General features: G+C 53.7%; 8 protein-coding genes across 8 annotated transcripts; 3 read left to right on the top strand and 5 right to left on the bottom strand.

Moving 5' to 3' along the window:
- Positions 1-16: 16 nt before the first annotated feature.
- Positions 17-2066, bottom strand: ASPACDRAFT_77659 (putative siroheme synthase). The gene has a single exon (XM_020205004.1). It carries the CDS (start codon positions 1812-1814, stop codon positions 111-113), a length of 1704 nt encoding a protein of 567 aa, XP_020057087.1. The 5' UTR covers positions 1815-2066; the 3' UTR covers positions 17-110.
- Positions 2067-2814: 748 nt separating this feature from the next.
- On the top strand, positions 2815-4521 carry ASPACDRAFT_59589 (proteasome regulatory particle lid subunit RPN5; the record flags this gene model as incomplete). Its single annotated transcript, XM_020203461.1, has 5 exons — positions 2815-2898; positions 2950-3006; positions 3066-3302; positions 3373-3861; positions 3919-4521. 5 exons carry the CDS (start codon positions 2815-2817, stop codon positions 4519-4521), a joined length of 1470 nt encoding a protein of 489 aa, XP_020057086.1.
- A 139-nt stretch (positions 4522-4660) lies between these two features.
- Positions 4661-5590, bottom strand: ASPACDRAFT_42236 (alpha/beta hydrolase; the record flags this gene model as incomplete). The annotated part of the gene is made up of 1 exon (XM_020201062.1): positions 4661-5590. One exon carries the CDS (start codon positions 5588-5590, stop codon positions 4661-4663), a length of 930 nt encoding a protein of 309 aa, XP_020057085.1.
- A 515-nt stretch (positions 5591-6105) lies between these two features.
- Positions 6106-6954, bottom strand: ASPACDRAFT_1855295 (uncharacterized protein; the record flags this gene model as incomplete). The annotated part of the gene is made up of 2 exons (XM_020197432.1): positions 6106-6736; positions 6811-6954. The coding sequence occupies 2 exons, from the start codon at positions 6952-6954 to the stop codon at positions 6338-6340; spliced, it is 543 nt and encodes a 180-aa protein (XP_020057084.1). The 3' UTR covers positions 6106-6337.
- A 3899-nt stretch (positions 6955-10853) lies between these two features.
- Positions 10854-13000, bottom strand: ASPACDRAFT_77653 (aminoalcoholphosphotransferase). The gene is made up of 7 exons (XM_020205003.1): positions 12548-13000; positions 12468-12477; positions 12248-12405; positions 12136-12182; positions 11980-12075; positions 11260-11924; positions 10854-11208 (listed from the first exon to the last, which is right to left on the bottom strand). Exons 1-7 carry the CDS (start codon positions 12685-12687, stop codon positions 11092-11094), a joined length of 1233 nt encoding a protein of 410 aa, XP_020057083.1. The 5' UTR covers positions 12688-13000; the 3' UTR covers positions 10854-11091.
- A 707-nt stretch (positions 13001-13707) lies between these two features.
- On the bottom strand, positions 13708-15654 carry ASPACDRAFT_77652 (NIPSNAP family protein). The gene is made up of 2 exons (XM_020205002.1): positions 14597-15654; positions 13708-14525 (listed from the first exon to the last, which is right to left on the bottom strand). Exons 1-2 carry the CDS (start codon positions 15270-15272, stop codon positions 14041-14043), a joined length of 1161 nt encoding a protein of 386 aa, XP_020057082.1. The 5' UTR covers positions 15273-15654; the 3' UTR covers positions 13708-14040.
- A 911-nt stretch (positions 15655-16565) lies between these two features.
- Positions 16566-17546, top strand: ASPACDRAFT_77651 (pyridoxamine 5'-phosphate oxidase family protein). Its single transcript, XM_020205001.1, has 2 exons — positions 16566-16737; positions 16796-17546. The coding sequence occupies exons 1-2, from the start codon at positions 16621-16623 to the stop codon at positions 17405-17407; spliced, it is 729 nt and encodes a 242-aa protein (XP_020057081.1). The 5' UTR covers positions 16566-16620; the 3' UTR covers positions 17408-17546.
- A 373-nt stretch (positions 17547-17919) lies between these two features.
- On the top strand, positions 17920-18918 carry ASPACDRAFT_59585 (lipoyl(octanoyl) transferase LIP2; the record flags this gene model as incomplete). The annotated part of the gene is made up of 1 exon (XM_020203460.1): positions 17920-18918. One exon carries the CDS (start codon positions 17920-17922, stop codon positions 18916-18918), a length of 999 nt encoding a protein of 332 aa, XP_020057080.1.
- Between the last annotated feature and the right edge of the window lie 28 nt (positions 18919-18946).

Below are 18946 nucleotides of genomic sequence, written 5' to 3'. Positions count from 1 at the left end.
CATATCTTCAGTGGTAAACCATCAGTCTATCATCCCCGCGTCGGGGTTTCATTCATATACATCATCTATGGGTATCTATGCAACAAACATAACAACATACAACACAATGACTAGCTCTCATCAGCGCCAGCATCACCACCCGTCTCCAAGCACAACTCATCCAAGCTCCGGAAACCTTCCTCAACCGCCCACTTCTGTCCCTGCGCCGGATGGAGAACATAGCAACTGGCTCCCACAACCAACAACCCAGGGGGCCTGGACCCCTCCGCCTCGAAGGCAGCACTGACATGCTCCAATGTGGACCGAATTACCCTCTGATCCGTACACGAAGCCCGCTCAATGATCGCACAGGGCGTCTCCTTCGGCCAGGGCGTCCTGATCGGCTGCGACGACTCATCTTTATCGTCACTCGCCGCTGGCACGGTGGTCAACGACTCCACGAGCGCTGACAAGCGATGCAGCGCCATCAGAAACACCACCGTTTGGGTTGGCACGTACGTCGGCGGAGCGGGCGCAGCGCCCTTGCGACCTGTACCCGTACACACCAGCACCTGGTCCGATACTCCGCGGTGGGTGGCCGGGATTTCTGCGAAGAGCGGCGCGCTCAGAGCACTGGTGATGCCCGGCAGCACAATCGGCGCGTAGCCCTGGCCGCGGAAGAACTCGAATTCCTCGCCGCCCCGCCCATACAGATAGGGGTCTCCTTGCTTGAGACGGAGGACGTGCCGGCCCCGGCGGAGCGCCTCTAGTCCCATCTGCAGGAACTCCTCTTGCGCCTGGTCCGCATTGCCGGGAAATTTGCGCGCGATATGCACCTCCGTCCGGCGCGGGATTAGCTCCAGGACCGGTGCAGGGACCAGTTTGTCAGCAAGGATGAGGTCGGCATTTTGGATGGCGTTGTAAGTGGCCCGGGTGAGGAGGTCCGGGTGACCGGGGCCGGAACCAGCCAAGACAATCTTTCCTCGTCGAGTCAGACCGCTCGACTCGTTCTGGCTGCTGCTCGTGGGTTGGTCTTTGCCTGCTGAATAGGCCTCAAGGATGGTCTCGATATCGGCATCCGTGATGGCGGCGAGCTTGCGGAGGGGCCAGTACTCGCAAATCTGAGAGAGCCAGCGCACGCGTCGGGTTTTGGCGGCTGAAATGTCGTCCTCGGTCACTAGGGTGTTGAATGTATGGCGCTGACCGGTGGAGTCGTCCTCGTCACCTTCGAGTGCCGTGTCACACAGTCCGGCTGCGTGGTCTTCAGCCCAGAGCCGCTTCCTCACGGCGCCCAGTCTGTCAATGGCGCTTCCGAGATTCGATGGCAGCGAAGACGAGATCTCTCGCCGCAGTCGCGACGCCAATTTGCAACCACGTCCCGACGTCGTGATGCCAATGTGTAGGGGCCCATCAGAGTAAGTGGATAGGAGCGTAAATGTGCAGAGCTCGGGAGCATCGGACACATTGACCGGGATCCGAAGCCGTCGACAGAGCTTGGAGATGTGTGCGCTGCACGGGTCACTTCCGCCGAGGGTAACAAAGACTGTGTCAACCACGCGGTCGACTTCTTCCCTCCCCAAGCTGGTCAGGTCATCATCTTGAAATTCCCGGCGAACCCACTGCACGGAACCACTCTCAATCCGCTCAAGAAGCGTATATTGCAGCCCCTCCTGCGGTTCCACGGTGACCAGAATGGCCTTTGCGCCGGCCTCGACGCTCTTCGCACATCGAGCCGCGGCCAGCGGATTTGCTCCAATAATCAAATGCACCTGCGACTCGACGTTGACCGCCGTCAACAACGGCGCGGGGGAGCTGGTGTCTGATGCATCCCGCATGATGATTAAGTCGCCACTGCGGACAGTGCAGGCTATAGTGGGTGGCGTATCTTTCAAACTTCTCTCTTCTCCGATCAGTAGTTGAGAAACCTGAGCACCGGGTAAACGACGTGACTTCTTCAAATACACTCTTGAAACCTGTGACTCAGGATGGTCGATTCAATTTATGGATTCCGAGAGGATAGAGAGTGCACCTCCGCGGAAATGTTCGACGCAGCAGATGACTAGTGACAACCTAGAGATAAGAACTGCGAATTCTCCCAATTGCCAGCCAAGTGTGGTCGATAAGGCTATCTGCGATATGAATCACAACGAAAAAAACACAAAATGTCCGCGGCGTCGCAGTCATTTGTCCCTGAGGATTTTATAGATTCGTCGCCCAATGCGGTTAACCTCATATTGCGTGATTGCGTGCTCGGGATATGGATTAGATAAGCGGTCGGCTTACTCTGAGTTACCGGATTGGGTAGGCCCTGGCATGACCAGTTGGTGGAGTCTGGAAAGAAGATCAAATTGATCCATGAAGCTCACGGCCTCAGGCAGAGAGTCTTGGGAGAGAGGTCGGATAACATGGTTCTGGTTGTCCAGTTGCTGAGTGAGGAGTTCCGGGATAGCCAACCACATATAATGCATGCCATCCATCTTACTGGTGACACTCATAAAAATAAGAAACTAAAATCAAAATGAGGACACAAGAGACCAACCTGGCCGAATTCACATTGTTCATGAGAGGAACAGTAGCAGGTGTAAACAACACCATCCATAGTGTTCAAATGGAGGTTGCTGGACACTGTTAGGTCACGTGATGCAGCTGGGAGCTGCACGTCAGAGCTCCGAAGCCCGTCCATCCATGCCTCGAACAATCCGCCTTCATCATATCCCACCATCCTCATCTTCTCGCCCATTTTCACGTCCACTTTGTGTGATCTTACTCAATACTCCCTAGATACCCCTTCCTTCAGATCTATAATCTCTCTACTTACAGTGACGCCTCGTCACCATGTCCGAAACCTTGTTGAAGCCGGAGAAGGACTTCTCCAAGGATGCTGACAAGCTAATCCCCGAGGCAGAGCAGCTTGCCAAGGTCAGCGCACTAGCATTCTCTTGAAGCTCCCATCATGCTGACTGTCTATAGACCGATGTGCAAGGTGCCATTGATAAGCTTCTGGTGTTGGAGAAGCAGGCCAGACAGGTGCGACCCTCCTTGCCCCCGTCCGGCGATAAGTCCGCGTCTAACCAGCCCATCTCCAGGCTTCCGATCTGGCCACCACATCCCGAATTATCGTTACAATTGTCACAATCAGCAAGGACTCCGGCGACTGGACCCTCCTGAACGACCAAGTGCTGCTGCTCTCGAAGAAGCATGGTCAGCTCAAACAAGCTATAACGAAGATGGTACAGGTGGTGATGGGATTCCTGGACGAGACCCCCGACCTGGAGGTCAAGCTCTCAGTTATCTCCACGCTACGGACGGTCACCGAGGGAAAGGTCAGTCGCACCCCATCCTCCGCTCAAATCAAACCAGGTTCGCTCGCTAACTGCCGCCTTGCCGCACTAGATCTTCGTTGAAGTCGAGCGCGCCCGTGTCACCCGTATCCTCTCCAACATCAAGAAGACCCAAGGCGACCTCCAGGCCGCCGCCGACATTCTCTGCGAGCTGCAGGTAGAGACGTTCGGCTCGATGAGCCGAAGAGAGAAGACAGAGTTCATCCTGGAGCAAGTGGCCCTGTGCATAGAACGGGGTGACTGGACGCAAGCCACGATCCTCAGCCGCAAGATCAACAAGCGGTACTTCGCCCGCAAGCCGAAGAAGAGCGCCGAGGAGATCGAGAAGCTGAAGAAAGAGGCCGAGGAGCGGGAGAAGACCCGCCAGCCCGATGAGCCGCCCATGGAGGTGGACGACGACGTGACCGACCTTAAGCTGCGCTACTACGAGCAACAGATCATCCTCGCCAACCATGACTACAAATACCTGGACGTGTGCAAGCACTACCGTGAGGTGTTGGATACGGACTCGGTCCAGAACAACCCGGAGCAGCTTCACGCAGTACGTTTTTGGCCTCCTACATCCTTTGGGTGATCCTTGCTAACAGTGTTTCCCCAGGTTCTTGCTCGCATCGTGTATTACATCGTTCTTTCACCCTACGACAACGAACAGTCGGACCTCCTGCACCGGATCCAGCAGGACTCGCGCCTGTCGTCGGTGCCTGTCGAGGCCCGCCTGGTGAAGCTCTTCACCATCCACGAGCTGATGCGCTGGCCGATGGTGGCGGAGCAGTTCGGCCCGCACCTGTGCCAGACCGACGTCTTCAAGGCGCAGCCGAGCCAGTCGGCGGAAGACCAGGCCCACCGGCGGTGGCAGGATCTCCGCAAGCGGGTGATCGAGCACAACGTGCGGGTGGTGGCCAAGTACTACACGCGCATCCAGATGGGCCGGTTGACGGAGCTGCTGGACCTGGCGGAAGACGAGACGGAGAAGTACATCAGCGAGCTGGTGACGTCCAAGACGATCTACGCCAAGATCGACCGTCCCGCGCGGCTGGTCAACTTCTCGAAGCCGCGCGACGCGGACGACGTGCTGAACGAATGGAGCAGCGATATGAAGAGTCTGCTGGGACTGTTGGAGCGGATTGATCACCTGATCACCAAGGAGGAGATGATGGCTCGGATCCTTCCCACTCGGGGCGAGAAGGGCAAGGCTCGTTGAAATTGAGGGAAACGATGTACAACGAGAAACCCGACGTTAGAGGATTAGGAATGGTATGACGATTATCTATAGTAGTCTCTCACACACTGTCTCTCTCTATACACACCCAACATCTATCTATCTAACCCTGTATACCAACTCAAAACGGCAACTCCATATCATTAACATCCTCATCCATGACCCCCTTCTTCTTGCCTCCTTCCTCGGCCTCCAAGACCTCCCGAATAAACCGAACCACCGCATCCAAATACGGCCTCTGACTCGGCACAAAATGCCCGCCGGGATGGAACACGACCCTCCCCTCAACCTCCGGATCCCCCAGACACGCCTCGATCAACGCGCGACTCCGCCCCTCATCCACCACGGCATCCAACGTTCCCAACACATGCAAGACGGGCGTCTTGATCCCGGGCTCATAGAACGCGCGATACCGCGGCCCCGGCGCCCGGAACCCACTGTAGCACACCGCGAACTTCAACGGGCCCTGCTTTTGCCTGTTCCCGCCACCATTTTCCCCGGCACCACTACTACCATCCGCCAACACCGCCCTCAACGCCTCGGGCACCTTAAACCCCTCCACCCCACTAAACTCCGTCCCCCTGCACGCAGTCTCGGGATCCTCAAACCCCTCAACCACCGTCAACCGCCCGGTCTCCAGCAAAGACGCCACCATCGCCGCCATCGCGGCGCCCTGCGAGAACCCCACCACCGCGTCGAAGGGGCCCTCATCCCGGATCACCTGCGCCAGCGTGGTGAGGCCTTCCTCCAACCCCGAGTACAGAGGGGGGTTGGCTGTGTTGGAGCGGCGGAACCAGCCGTAGGCCTCGGGGTCTTCGACTTCTTCGGTGGACGCAATCCCACCTTGGGTGGTCGAGGGCTCGTAGCCCGGGATGTCGGACGGGAGGAGGCGGTGCGGGCCGGTCGGGTAGCTCGTCGTCACGGTGTAGGTTGGGCTGAGGGCTTTGGTGAGGTGCTTGATCACGGCGCGGGTTTTGGCGTGGAAGAGGGGGCCCGATTGCGTGTAGCCGTGCAGGCAGAGGAGTCTGAGGGGAGTTCCTGGGGGTGGCATTTTGTAATTTCAAAACGAGAAGGTGGAAAGAGAGGCTTCGGAGGAGGATTAGTGAAAGGTTGGAGTCTCTATGAGAGGGAGGGATATAGTAAAGGATGAAGAAAAGAGAGACAAATGCCTTTGATTAAGTGAGTTACTCGGCGTTGCGGAGTCAGAGTAGAGAAGGATGCGGCGATAAGATAAGAGCCTGGCGGTGCCTTGGATTCCTGCCGCTTTTTGGGGGGCGGTGATTAATTGAACCGTTTCAGCGGCCGAGTTTCACCCGTGGTAGTGATTCTGCCACCACAAGGCGGTAACAAGTTGAACACTCTCGACGGCCGACTTTCTCCCGTGGTAGGAATTCTGCCACCACAAGGCGGTAACAGGTTGAACAGTTTTCGACGGCCGACTTTCCCCCGTGGTCTGTATAATTCTGCCGCTCCCTCGGAGGCGGTATGAAAAATAACCACTCTCAGCGCCGATCTTTGTCCCGCTGTACTACAATTCTGCCGGAAGATGCGGCCACCGCTCCCTATCGACTGCTAACACTATGCAGATAAGGTCATCACAATGCCCCTAATTATCATCTTCTCGTTTTTCAATGACATAATAACCAACTATCTAGGTTGGCAGCGTAGCACCGTACTCACAGAGTATACTGACTACAGCTTAAAAACCTCTCCCTGCTGCCAAAGACAGTGGCGTGTCTCCGAATCGATCCACCGTGGTGACTGTGGCACCCTTCTCCAGCCGAGCCATGACTACGTCCTAAAGTCCTTCCTCGGCAGCCCACGAGGACGGTGTCCGGCTCAGCATGTTTGTTGCGTTTGGCGAGAACCCCGTCATACAAAAGATGTAGGTATCTAGCTCGCTCTCGTGGATGTCTCTTGCATCGCTGTTCGAGAATAATGTCCAGTCGGCTTCGCCCTCCAAGTATACCGCGCTCATCCTGTCCAGCAATACTTTTACCACAGTCTCATGCCCATCCTCTGCTGCCCATGTTAATGGTGTACGTCTATACGAGTCCGCCACGTCCAGGTCTTCTCTCTTCTGGTCTAGCAACCGGCAGACGACGTCTGCAAGCCCTAGGTATGATGCGTAGTGTATGCCCAGGAAGTCGCCGGGGAAGTCATGTACGCCGACTCCACGTTCTCCAACGAATAGAGTCTGCGCGATGTTAGCCACTGTACGTTTGTTCTGGAAAAGCGTAAAGCCAACTCTACCATTCTGCTGTCATGTACCCCCAACATATGCTTGCCGAGGTCTTTTGCCGCGTAATCGAAAAGCACATGAGTTTTTCGCCGCCGGCGCAGCTCATCGAAAGAAAGGCAAGGTCCGGCTTCAAAGGCATCGAAGGACAGATACTGCAGGCAGGTAGATGCCATTTCAACATGACCCCAGGGGATATACCTTGCTCTGTTCTCCCTGAGAAACTCCTGCGCCGTATAATGAACCAGGCGACAAATACTGCCTCTTTCATCGATGGTTACTAAGCCGGCGCATATCGAGAGGATATACGTGGGTACAGTAAGTGCATAATCATCGATATCGACGTTCCCTTCCCGCACGGCCAACAGATACTGAAGTTCCTTAACACGAAGCGGCTGTGATGCGTTGACGATTCAGAGCAGCGTTTTCTCGGCCAAACGAACGGCCCCTGGATTCTAACTCTACAAACTTCCAATCGCCTCCTGGTATATCTCTCCCGAGATCTTTGGAAGATCCCTCAGGGCTTCACAAAGACTTCGGATGCCAGGATCTCCTCTCGTAAGCATCTTTGAACGACTATCCAATGAGTCCAATCGGCCGTGAAGTGACCAATGTATTAGCGCATGGCGCAAGAACTTGGATGAGGTCAAAGAAGTCTACTTGGTTTCGTTCGTACTGGCACTCGTCAAGTGCGTCGATAATGACAAACACGCGCGAGAATCGATCGACTACTGAATCGAAAGCGTGCAACAAGGCATCTTTGCGAGGTGAGGTCTTCTGCGGGTAATGGAGCTCATATAAATCTTTAGCTTCTTCCGGGAGAGAAGGAAGCTGGAGAGCCAACTGCTTCAGCAGACAAGCAACCAGGTCACTCACTGTTATGGCGCTCATTATAGGTGCAATATATATATGCTATTCCTGCCTCCATACCTTCAAATGTCTGCTGAAGGTGCTCAATGACAATAGACGCGAGGACTGTCTTCATATCGCTCGGGAGTCCGGGACAGTATAATGTCTGATTTGGTGTATCTTTCCAGCATAGAAAGGCATTTGAGCTCAACAACCACGCTCAATGTTAGTGCTCCGTCTTCCGACATTATCGTTTTGCTTTGCGGAGTAGTCCAATGGTGGGTTCCAAAACAGGACTTTATCATAGACCCATCCTATGTGACTCAGCTCTAAATCCTAGTCTGTGGTGAGAAGACTTCTATCTTCATGAACAGAGATGAACGCATGACTGACCGCAGTGATACTGTCTGCTATGGTTTCAAGTTGAGCCGAAACTAGCTCGTCCAGAAAGGCCTGCGCAGCAACATGCTCCGTGCTTATGACGCAGATCCAGCCAACCGTATAAGCTCTCGCGCTAAACATGATAGCCGATAGATAGATAGTGACATGGCCCTAGGTAAAGGAACAGAATGGGTAGACAAAAGGCCGGGACAGCCTGGTTAGCCGCGCGAGCTGACTGACAGCATAGCCACTCTGCGCTTGGGTCTTGGCCGAAGAGCCACAGAGGAGAGCCACATAAGGACTGACGGCCATTGGGGTCAACATACTGCAGATAATAAGTCTCAGATATGTCTCAAGGAAGGTTCATCATGGTGGGTGTCTTCTTTTCTGAGGGCTAATATTCGCGGTACTGTACATCTGTTTCAGGCTTCGCGGGTATGAGATAAGTGATGAGGCACTATCAATGGTAAGAAATGATACTTCGCTATTGCATCGTATGTACTGGACCGCATATGAAGGTCAGCATTACTCTCGATGATGATAGCATGTAAGCCCAACCCAACAGCACAGTAAGTATAAGGTTGGAAGGAGAGACAAAGCCGATGAAGTAGAACATCTTCAATTTACTTAATTCATACTTGCATCCCGGACTGACCTTATCGATAAGCTGAACGCTAAGCGGGCAATTATGCGCTTTACCATTGTCGTCACACGCTAGACCTAAGCAGGATATCCGCTAACACAGCCTCGTGAGGTTAGAATGCGGAGAAGGTTCGATAAGGATCATGGATGTCTTACCCTCCTGAGTCTGCCTGATGTTCGTCCGAGTGGACCTTAGTAGGTTGAGTCACCTTTGAAACTGGGGGATGTTAGAAATCACTGTGGACAGACAAGAGTAAGTGGTTGATTGTTCCGAGGATGGCACCTACGTCATTCATACAAGATACACAATGTACTCACTACAGTCCCGAGCACAAGACCAACTTCCAGACCCATCCCCGGATACTCTTGCCTAGTGTCTACACTACTGCGGGGTGTTGAGTGGAGCCGTTGCAATGGTCTTACCATACTGGGGCAGGAAATGGCATGCCTAGACTACGAGTGCAAATGACCATGAACAAAACATACGATTGCTACCCGCACGGAGAAAGAGATACAGTACCACCTTGGGGTAAAAAGCCTCTTCAGGTCTTGATTCCCCGAACCAACGATTGTTCCGTCACGAGAGAGATGTCAAATGCCGAGAGCCGTATTCCCAAGTCGCATCTGCTGCTGACCATCAATCCACGTCCAAAATCATCCCCAGTCCCTGTGGCATCCCGGCATAGCTCGTGCAATCGTGGCGGTGGTACTGCATGTCGTGCTCCGGATTGTTGGTTTTGTGAAGAATTGGCGATGTACATCCGTCAATAGAATCAACGAGGGCACATGGAAGAAATATCAAACAATCAAATCGAAGAAGGAATTCAGATAAATGGCAATAGAAACTGGAGAAGGAATTTGTCTCTCTCGAGGGCCGAATCATGGTTGTCAAACTGTAGTGTCTCTTTGATTCGTAGTTGCCAGATATCCGGAACGCCCCTCTTTTGAACGTGAACAGAGAATAGGGAAGAAAAGCAAAAGTGATAAAACCGAAGAATTGCTTTTGTTTTCTGAAATATGGAAAAAAAGAAATGGGTATGTCTGGTCAAAAATTGTCTTTTTTTCATTTCCCTTGGGCAAGGGAGGGTTCTCTGCGGGGGGACTGCTTCTCGCACAAAAAAGGGGGGGCGAGGATTCCATCTTCTATCTGAAATCTTGCTTTCCTTCAAAGAAAAAACGAGATATATTAATCCATCATCATCGAAGAACGCCACATTGCTTTCATCATCGCTCCGACCACGGGAGGTTTTTATTGCGCGCGATTATCGATACATTTACTTGCGGCGGAAAGAGCAGCCCTCAGTGAGACGGGCCTTACCACCGGTGGGCTGGCACAGGACGGTGGAGCAACCGGCGCAGACGACGACAGTCTGGGCGTGGGAGAAGACGGTGGTGATGGTGAAGCAGCCGGGGCACTTGACGTCCATGAAGAAGGAGCGGGGAGCAGGCACAAGTTGCTGTTGGTTCGCCGAATGTCTTAGCCAAGAGTTCGATTTCGGGATATCAAATCCATTATTTTTTCCATTTCCATCCGGGTATCAGCATACCTTGAGCTTGTGCTTGCGGGCCTCAGCCTGAGGCGTGGGGTTGAGGAGGTCGACCGCGAGAACCTATTGATGTATCATCCTGTTAGCGAAGGTATTCCTTGACCAAGTCCGATCCAGGAAGAAAATTTCGATGGTTCGGCGATAAGGTGGCGACGGCGACGTTAAGGCACTGAGGGGATAGCGATATGGCATTCAGTGCAGCCGGTGTGCATGTTGGACATGGAGATGTGTTGCGTGTTGTATCGAGAGGGCTTTAGGAAGGATAAAGACCTACCATCTTGACGAGACAAAAAGTCGATCAGCGAGGGAGGTTGAATGAGGGCGCTGATGATGATGGCCTGCTTGAGGGTGAAAGCAAAAAGGTGGACTCGTAGAGAGGGCGAGGATTGAAGGGAATTCTCGACGGCGTCACCCAACCAGCCCGTTTGGGGGCAAAATAGGGTTGCAACCCTCTCGCTTACCCTGCCGCTTCAGGCAGCTGGGGGGTCCGGCCCGTCTGTTCACCCCGTGCCGCCCGCCCTCTCCGCCAATCGACTCGCGCTTATCTCAGCTTTCGAGATCCTACCATATCCTTCAAGGTCCTTCGGCCATTCTTCTATGTATACAGATGCATATCGATGTATTGGATACGGCTGAAAGAATTCGCTAATAAGAATGATATACGCTGCTTGACTCTTAACTCATGACTAAACAATGATTCATCCGGGCGACATGTACCCGACACATCCCCCCCCCCCGGCACAATACTCACGACATCATTATCCAATGGCACCTCCATGCATACTAAGTTGACTTCGCCACCTAACGCTCGCATAACACCGTCTCTATCATACACCGCAAGTCACTCCTCCATCGCGATATTACTTCCGTCATGCGACACCAACATGCGATACTCTAGTTCGTTTTCTTCGGGGCTCCGTTTGTGATAACCACCTCCACACGCGGTTGTGGATGCTTGATAGTCAAGCACCAAATGTCGATGTAGTCACATATCGTCGTGATGATATCATGCTGGATATGATCAGCGCCCTTCCGCCCACTGGAGGGATTGTCAATACTCACCACGAAACTACCATACACGCCGATCGACAGACCCAAGCACACCCACAGGAAAGCGGCCTGGCCAACCTCACCACCAAGCAAGCTCGACCAGATCCCGTACCTGTCGCCAACACTGTCAATTGTAGCCAGAGCGAGAGGCACCAGGAGCATGTTGAAGTATGGGAAACTGGTTTTGGTCAAATGCGCGATGATCATCCTGCCCACCGCATACGCGTTGACCAGGCCAACGTACAAACATAATGGGATGGCGTAGTTTTCCAGGATGGTCGGCTGAAGATAGAGGTACGCCGGAACAAAGGTCCACACGGCCACCAGCGGAAGGAGGCCGAAGAGAGGCTTGATGGGGTCTTGGCCACGCTCGCTGCGAATCTTCATGACATGCACGATGCTGGAACCGGTGGCGAAGAAGAGGAGAACCGCACCATAGACCATGTACCACTGCGTAAAGGCCATTTCGTAGAGCTGGTCCGGCAGGAAGTCTGGCTTGGGGAGTCCAATGGTCTCCAGCATGGGCCGGTGCCAGAAGCTACCACCACCCATGTGTGCTGTAAACCCAAACACAACGCAGAGGGTGAGAACACCCTCAACGGGGCCGGAGATGATTCCTAGGGTCAGTACCTGGGTGTAGTACTCGTCCCAGGTCTGGACATAAAAGGTCATGGTCGCTGCTACCGTGTCAGCATCTCAGCGGCTCATTCCCCCCTGGAGCAAAGCACATACATCCAAAAAGAGTCAGGATCGTAGTCCATGACTGGCCGAGGTTCATAGCCGCACAGAAGATCAGGACTCCCAAGGCGGTGTTGCAAGCATCGACGCCTAGGGAAAAGCACTTAGTTCCATACTCGCTTTCATACAGCCCTATATCTTCCAACTTACTGTGATCGAACAGCTCCCCCAGAGGGCCGCTTTGCTTTGTTCTCCGCCTGCATTGTTCCATTTAGTGTCCTGTCTACCGGTAGGAAGAAGGGCGCGAGGGGCTTTTCCATACGCTTGGATGCCATCTACACCGTCGAACGTCTGATAAAGGAACAACCCGAGGGCGCAACTGGCATAGACCCAGGAAGGACAGTCCTGGTCTAGGGTCGGGTTGTACCAGAGGATCGTGATGAAGTTGACTACCACGAAGAAGAAGCCGGTCAAGGTAATCTGCCGGTCCTCCGTTATTATGTCTCGTTCCGGCTGCAGAACGATCAGGCCAGATAACTTACAGCATTAGGACTAAGGCCGAGGGAAGAGGTCGTTAGCAAGAGGCATGCAGCCGGTGAGAACAGCATCAACAACTACTTACGCCATGCTCATCGGAAAGAACTTAATGACAAAATCATTGTAAAAGGGCTTCAGAATATAACGACTGACGAGCGAGTGGTCCACCCCTGCATAGCGATACTGCCGCAGAGCGGGCAGTTCGTGCTGGCGTATGTACACCATCTTGCCTGGTAGTGCGGGCGATTGTAATGCAAGCTGGAGTTTATCCCTTCGAACTACAAGAATCGATACGGTACGTCCGATGAATCAAGTGCAGAATGCGAAAGGCCCGGATATGTTTTGTCCTTGTTATTCTTCACGCGCGGAAAAGGTAGCCTATTAGGCTGCAAATTAAGATTGATGTCAGAATGTCCAGATGTCCCGGAAGTAGGAAGGGAGAGAGGACGTCAGAATAGGAGTCAACTTCGAAAAGGATCGGAAATCGATTTGAAGATGAAAGATATACTGATAAATAAAAGCAAGAAGAAAGGCTAAGACAAAGGGAGGTGCCGAAGGAAGAAGAATAAAAAACAGACGATGATGTTGTTCGCTTTTCAACCATGAATTTTTCCTTGGTTGTTTTGATTTCCCAACGACCCTCTTTTTTTTTCTGCCGGCGGAAAAGATGCTTGATGCAAAGGCGGGGAGGACAGCCAGTCCACATTCAACACTTCCTACTACATACTGTAGTTACACTTCTCTAGGGCTGCAGACTCGCAGAGAAAGAACCTCACCGCACATCGTCGAAAGAGTCGATCCCTTGGCGAAGTGGCGCACGTGCAGCTGTACCTTTGATTTGCTGGTTCAGTGGTTTGATATGACTTCACTAGGACAAAGCACCATGCATCACTTATTATGGCTTTCTTCCTTGTGCCGTCTGGGGCTTAGATCGTCGTCAACCGAAATGACCAATGTCCCCCCCAAGTGGGGTTGGCTAGAGAATACCACCAGTATTCCCTCTCGCCATTCGACCCGAGGTAACATTTGACACCCAACTCGACACCGTGACTCGGTCGCGTACAGAGCGGGGATGGACTCAATTACGCTAGCTCGGCTAGCACAACAAAGCGGGACCATGGGCCGCGACTTGATCTTGGGCCCATCTCTGACCCTAAAGCTTTTAGGCTATCTCTACAATAATTTGACTACTAGATATGTAGAAAGGGTAGAAAGGGGATTTGAAACAGGAACAAAAAGGGAACAAAGAACACAGTTTCAATATATGCTAATTTAGACACGATACACCGTGGGCACAGCGGCCGAAAAAAGAATGTGTGGATAAAGACCAACGAGGTCAAGGACTCCATCAGTTCCAGGATTTGTGGAAGAAAGGACAAAGCTGGGTTGCCCCACGCTCCTTTGTCGAACCGCTCACTGGCGGTTTGGATCCTCGCTCTCTTGCCCTGTCCTGATCCATGGTGCATGGATTGCAAAGGAAGCCCGCAACCTGGTCGGTTCTGCATGCTTGGCTAGTTCGCTCGGACGGTTCTGTCTTGTGATCACCGATCCTTCTTCCCCGCAGCCTACCCAATCTCTTTAGCCGACAGGGCTCCACGGCATCGGGATCAAGATCCGGCTCTGCATGCTCTGGATCAAAGGGACGGTCTTGTGCACGGTCTCCGCCCAGCCTTCAATGCCCCAGGACTGTTCGCGGCGAATCTTCCGCTCCTCCAGGTTGGCAAATTGCCAGAGATGGTGCACGGTGTTCAAGTCTCCGATCTGCACGAACCAGGCACCGACTCCCTCCATGACCTCACGACGGGCGGTGAGGCCGCGACGCCAATGTGTCTCCCACTCCAAGAGGTTCCCAGGGTGAAGAGTATATGAGCGAAGTTCGAACAAGCCACCGAGGCGTCGGGGAGGGGTTGTGGGCCAGAAGGAAAACTCCTGCATGAGTGACGTCTTCTTGCTCTTGATCAAGCTCTTCAGCTTCCGGTCAAAGGCTTCGAACTCGGGATGAGAGGCGATATTGTGCAAGGATGCGTGGTAACCTTCGTATCGCTGGTATTCCCAGATGTGGACTTCAATCGAGCTGTTAGTACGCAGACTTGGACCAACATCACTAAGAAAGTCGGCTATTATAAATACATACCAAAAGTGTCGTTATCGCCGACTTGGGTACGCCAACTTCCGACTAGGTTGACCCTGTTCTCGGGCTCAGTCGCCATGCGAGGATACCACTGGCCAACGAGGTTGACATATTCATCGACTTTGTCGGGCTTGACATCGTGGAAGACAATGGAATGGACGTATTTGCCTCGGGCGAGCACTTGCGAGAACGACCGTTCGATGTCCTTGTCAAGCTGCTGGCCTTCCTTCGTTCCGTAGATGAGCGACGACAGCGGACCGCGTTTCGGAGCCTGGCTAGATTCCAGCAGCTGTTCGTCTTCTGGTTTATGATAAGTAGAAAGTGAGCCCAATGCCTTCTCAACAGGTACATCTGCAGCTTCAAGGTCGGGGCTGTTGTTACAGCTTCCATTGCTCTCGAGCGGAGCAGTGGGAGCGGTAGCGTACTCACGGAAGCGGTCACGGATTGAAGGGGATGATGCAGAGGAAGAAGCAGAAGCATCGACAGACTGACTCTCTTGCTGTTCTCTCTTCTTGCGAGACACCTCAAGGTTCTCGCGAAACTCCTTTTGCCGTGCGTTAAACTCAGCAGCCGAGTCGGGGGTGAGATCACGGATGGAAGGGGCACGGAAGGCAGCAACAGAGGAACTGAAGGGGCGAGCCAGCACCGAAGCTGGACGAACCACGCGTTGTGCGAACATGGCTTATGCTTTTACAACAAGCAGCTGCCCAGAGGCTAAAAATTCAGCTGGAAACAAATAGAAACAATGGTGGGTGAAAAGACGCTGGCAAAGGAAGGGTCAACCGTATGATCAACCCAAGCACAGAGCAGTGAAAGCAACAGGGAAGGATTGTAGGAGAGGGGTTTAATAAGTAGGGAGGGGGAAGACACAGAGGCCGAGACACAAGAGGACAGGGATATATCGAGGCCAGCACGCGACAACTTAGTGACCTGACCAAATGGCTGAGAGGAAGGAGCACGGCAGGAAGTATCGCTGAGGACCAGTCGGGTAGCAAGCGTTGGAGGCCAGGATTAGCAGCAAAGAGGAACTGGTGGAATTGTCCGGGAGCGGAGTAGAATTAAAACTGGGGATCAGGAAGATACTGGTTGGTAGAATTGGGACGGGGTAGGTGGTGGTGGTGGTGAGGGATCAAATGACACTGGTTGAAAAAGTAAGAGGCGTGGGTGTGGAAGAGGAGGTGAAGAAGAAGAAGAAGAAGAAGAAGAAGAAGAAGAAGAAGAGCGGAGGGTGAGAGCTGCGAGGTACCCCCGAAGTAACGTAGGTGTTTTTAGAAGCTGGGGAAAGTCGACCGTCACTACTAGTTACGGAGCAAAGTGCGGGGAAATTGGCCAGTAGTGCTAACCGTGGGTGATTATTTGGGTATAATTGCCAGTCATCACCTGTTCTTATATGATTACCACCAATCTCGGCCTCCAGTGAAGTAATCCATATGACCGAGTGATCCTAGGCCCTGCATCCGCTCATCCTGCCGAAAAGGATCTAGAGGAGCAGCTCTCCTGATAACGGAAGAATTGCGGATGATTCGTCACCGTCTGGACTCTGCCGCGATCTTCAGTCCAACGAGTATTACTGCTCAATGGTTGAGACCACCATGACGAAACAAGTGGCTCCTCAAGCTCCTTCTGCCCTATCAGTCTTGACGGGTAAAACTTCATCATCTTGTCCCAAGCGCCTAGCAGTACTATGAGCACTTGTCTTGAGCTATTTTGCCCCTGTCACAATATCCATAAGCACCGAATAATCAGATCAAAACAGAGCTCGATCTCAATGACGTCGACGGCAAGCGAGCGTTGCCAGACAAGCAACGGGTGTTAGGTAATCGACTCGGCCCGCCTGGTGATCCGCGCTCAATCGCTCATCCCCAATCTGGATTAGTGATAGTGAGCTGCTCTGGCTTCCGCAGCCCCTCCACTTGCGCTCCTCCATTCTCAGCTGCTCTTGATCGGTTCACAGTTATACTGAGAGTCACGTATCACATACACTACAGGAAGGCCTTCGGAATAAGTTACACCTATAATCATTCACCATGGCAGACCCCAACAACCCTCCCCTTTCGTACGAGGCGTCCGCCTCGACCTGCCACCCGCATGTCGCCAGCACCTTGCCTACGGAGGTGGTCTCCAGCCTCAAGAACTCGCGCTTTGTAAGTGCTTGCTAGCTGACCGCTCAGACTCACGGGTCACTGTCTAATCTCTCACTAGCTTCATCTTGCAACCACCGATGGCATGACCCCCCACATCTCCCTCATGTCATACACCTACCTACCCTGCACTCCGTTCGACCCATACCCCACGATCATCATGACCACCAACCCATCGTCTCGCAAGACCAACCAGATTCTGACAAATCCTCGGGTCTCCCTTCTGGTTCACGACTGGGTCTCCCACCGTCCTCCTACGCGCGCACCTAACCCCAGGGGTGACCGAGAAGGCTCTCCGCCACCCGCAGCCACCCGCTCATCCTTGGCTAGCCTACTGCTGAACTTGAACACGAGTGCGCTGTCGAGCATCTCCACGACAATCGCCGGTACTGCCCGGGTCCTGGAGCCTGGCTCGGAGGAGGAGGAATGGTGCAAGACACAGCACTTGGAGAACAACACTTTCGAGGAGGAGATCGGCACGTTCGGACAGCAGCTCCAACAACAGCCGGGAGCCAGGAGGCCGAGCATCTCGATTGACGGTGACGTGCGGGTAGTGACTGTGCAGGTGCGGGAGGGACGTATTGCGGACTGGAAGGGAGGGGTGCGTGATTGGCAGTTGGTTCGTGAAGGCGAGTCGCAGGAGACCTTGGTCAATGGAGTTGCGCCTGCATGATTTCGAGTTGCAGTTCTTTCTCAAATTTCTCACCAATTCAAATCCCGCATTGTCTACTCTGCCCAACCCAAATCTTGTCCATATCAGTGGTTTGGAGGACATATGTCCAAAAGTCTAGTGACTATATCTGCGTATTATGAAAACCAACATGTTCATACAGTGATTTTAGATTTCAAGCCCTCAGCATAGTCCAGAGATCTCAATCGAGGTGGTCATCTCTAAAATAGCTGCCATCACATGATTTTCCGGCCAGCAAGCGGCGGCAAAGTTAACTCTCCCTCCGACTCCGTCCTAAATTTAGTTTCCCGCGGTGACGTCCATCCATCCGCTCGAATCTCCTCCGCCCGCGCAAACCATTATCTCCAGCTCCCCTCCTCCAACCTTTCCCTTAATGACAAGTCAATTGCCCTTCTCCCCAACCATCAATGCTATGAACAACTTCCCCCACACCCTCTAAACAACATACACCCATCCGCCAAAACCACACACCATCCCCAAAAGCAGAATCCGAAATGCGCCTCGCCCACATCCACTACCCGGACTTAACGTCCTTCACGCGCATCTCCCACCTCCAACAAATCCTCACCACGCGCCTCCTCACGCACAAGAAACTCCTCTCCTCGGCGAACGACACCACCACCACCACCACCACCACCACCACCACCACGCCCCCGGACCCAACAATCATCACCTTCACCCCGCACCCCGTCTACACGACCGGCCGCCGCGACCTCCCGCCCTCGAACACCAGTCCCCGCGACACGACCGCCGCTGCACCCTCCAGCACAAATGAACCCCAATCCCAGAACACGCTCTCTCTCTCCCTCCCCCCACCCCTCGAACAAATCCGCTCCCTCCTCATCCCGCCCACGCCCTACCCCACACCCCCATCCTTTCCCAAATCGCCCGGATCGCCCGAAAAGGCAGAATACCACCCCACCCTCCGCGGCGGCCAAACCACCTACCACGGCCCGGGCCAGATGGTCGCGTACACGATCCTCGACCTGCGGCGCCTGGGGCTGACCCCGCGCTGCCACATCCGACTCCTCGAAAACAGCGTGATCGACGTGCTGGCCTCGTACGGGGTGCGGGGCCTGGTGACGGAGGATCCCGGCGTGTGGGTGCATTCCCCTCAACACCCCTCCGCTTCGCTACTGCCCAGTCAACAACAGCACAGCAACGGCAACGACGATGCACAGCTACCCCACAAGATCACGGCGGTCGGGGTGCACCTGCGGCGGAATATCAGTAGCTTCGGGATCGGGTTCAATGTCACCCAGGAGCCCATGTGGTGGTTCCGGCAGATCGTGGCGTGTGGGCTGGAGGGCCGCGAGGCGACGAGTCTGGCGGGCGTCGGGGTGCGGACGGATATCCCGACGGTGGCGGGCCGGTTTGTCGAGGCGTTTGTGCGGCGCGTGAATCGGGATTTTGCGGTCCAGGGGGGGAAAGGGAAGGGGGAGGGGATTGAGGAGGTGTATACTGTTGCGGAGGAGGATTTGTTGAGGGGTTAAATAAAATAAAAGTAACCATGGGGTATAT

Source organism: Aspergillus aculeatus, assembly GCF_001890905.1.
Source record: "Aspergillus aculeatus ATCC 16872 unplaced genomic scaffold ASPACscaffold_6, whole genome shotgun sequence".
Classification (NCBI taxonomy): Eukaryota; Fungi; Ascomycota; class Eurotiomycetes; order Eurotiales; family Aspergillaceae; genus Aspergillus; species Aspergillus aculeatus.
This window is presented reverse-complemented; position numbering and strand designations above follow the sequence as displayed.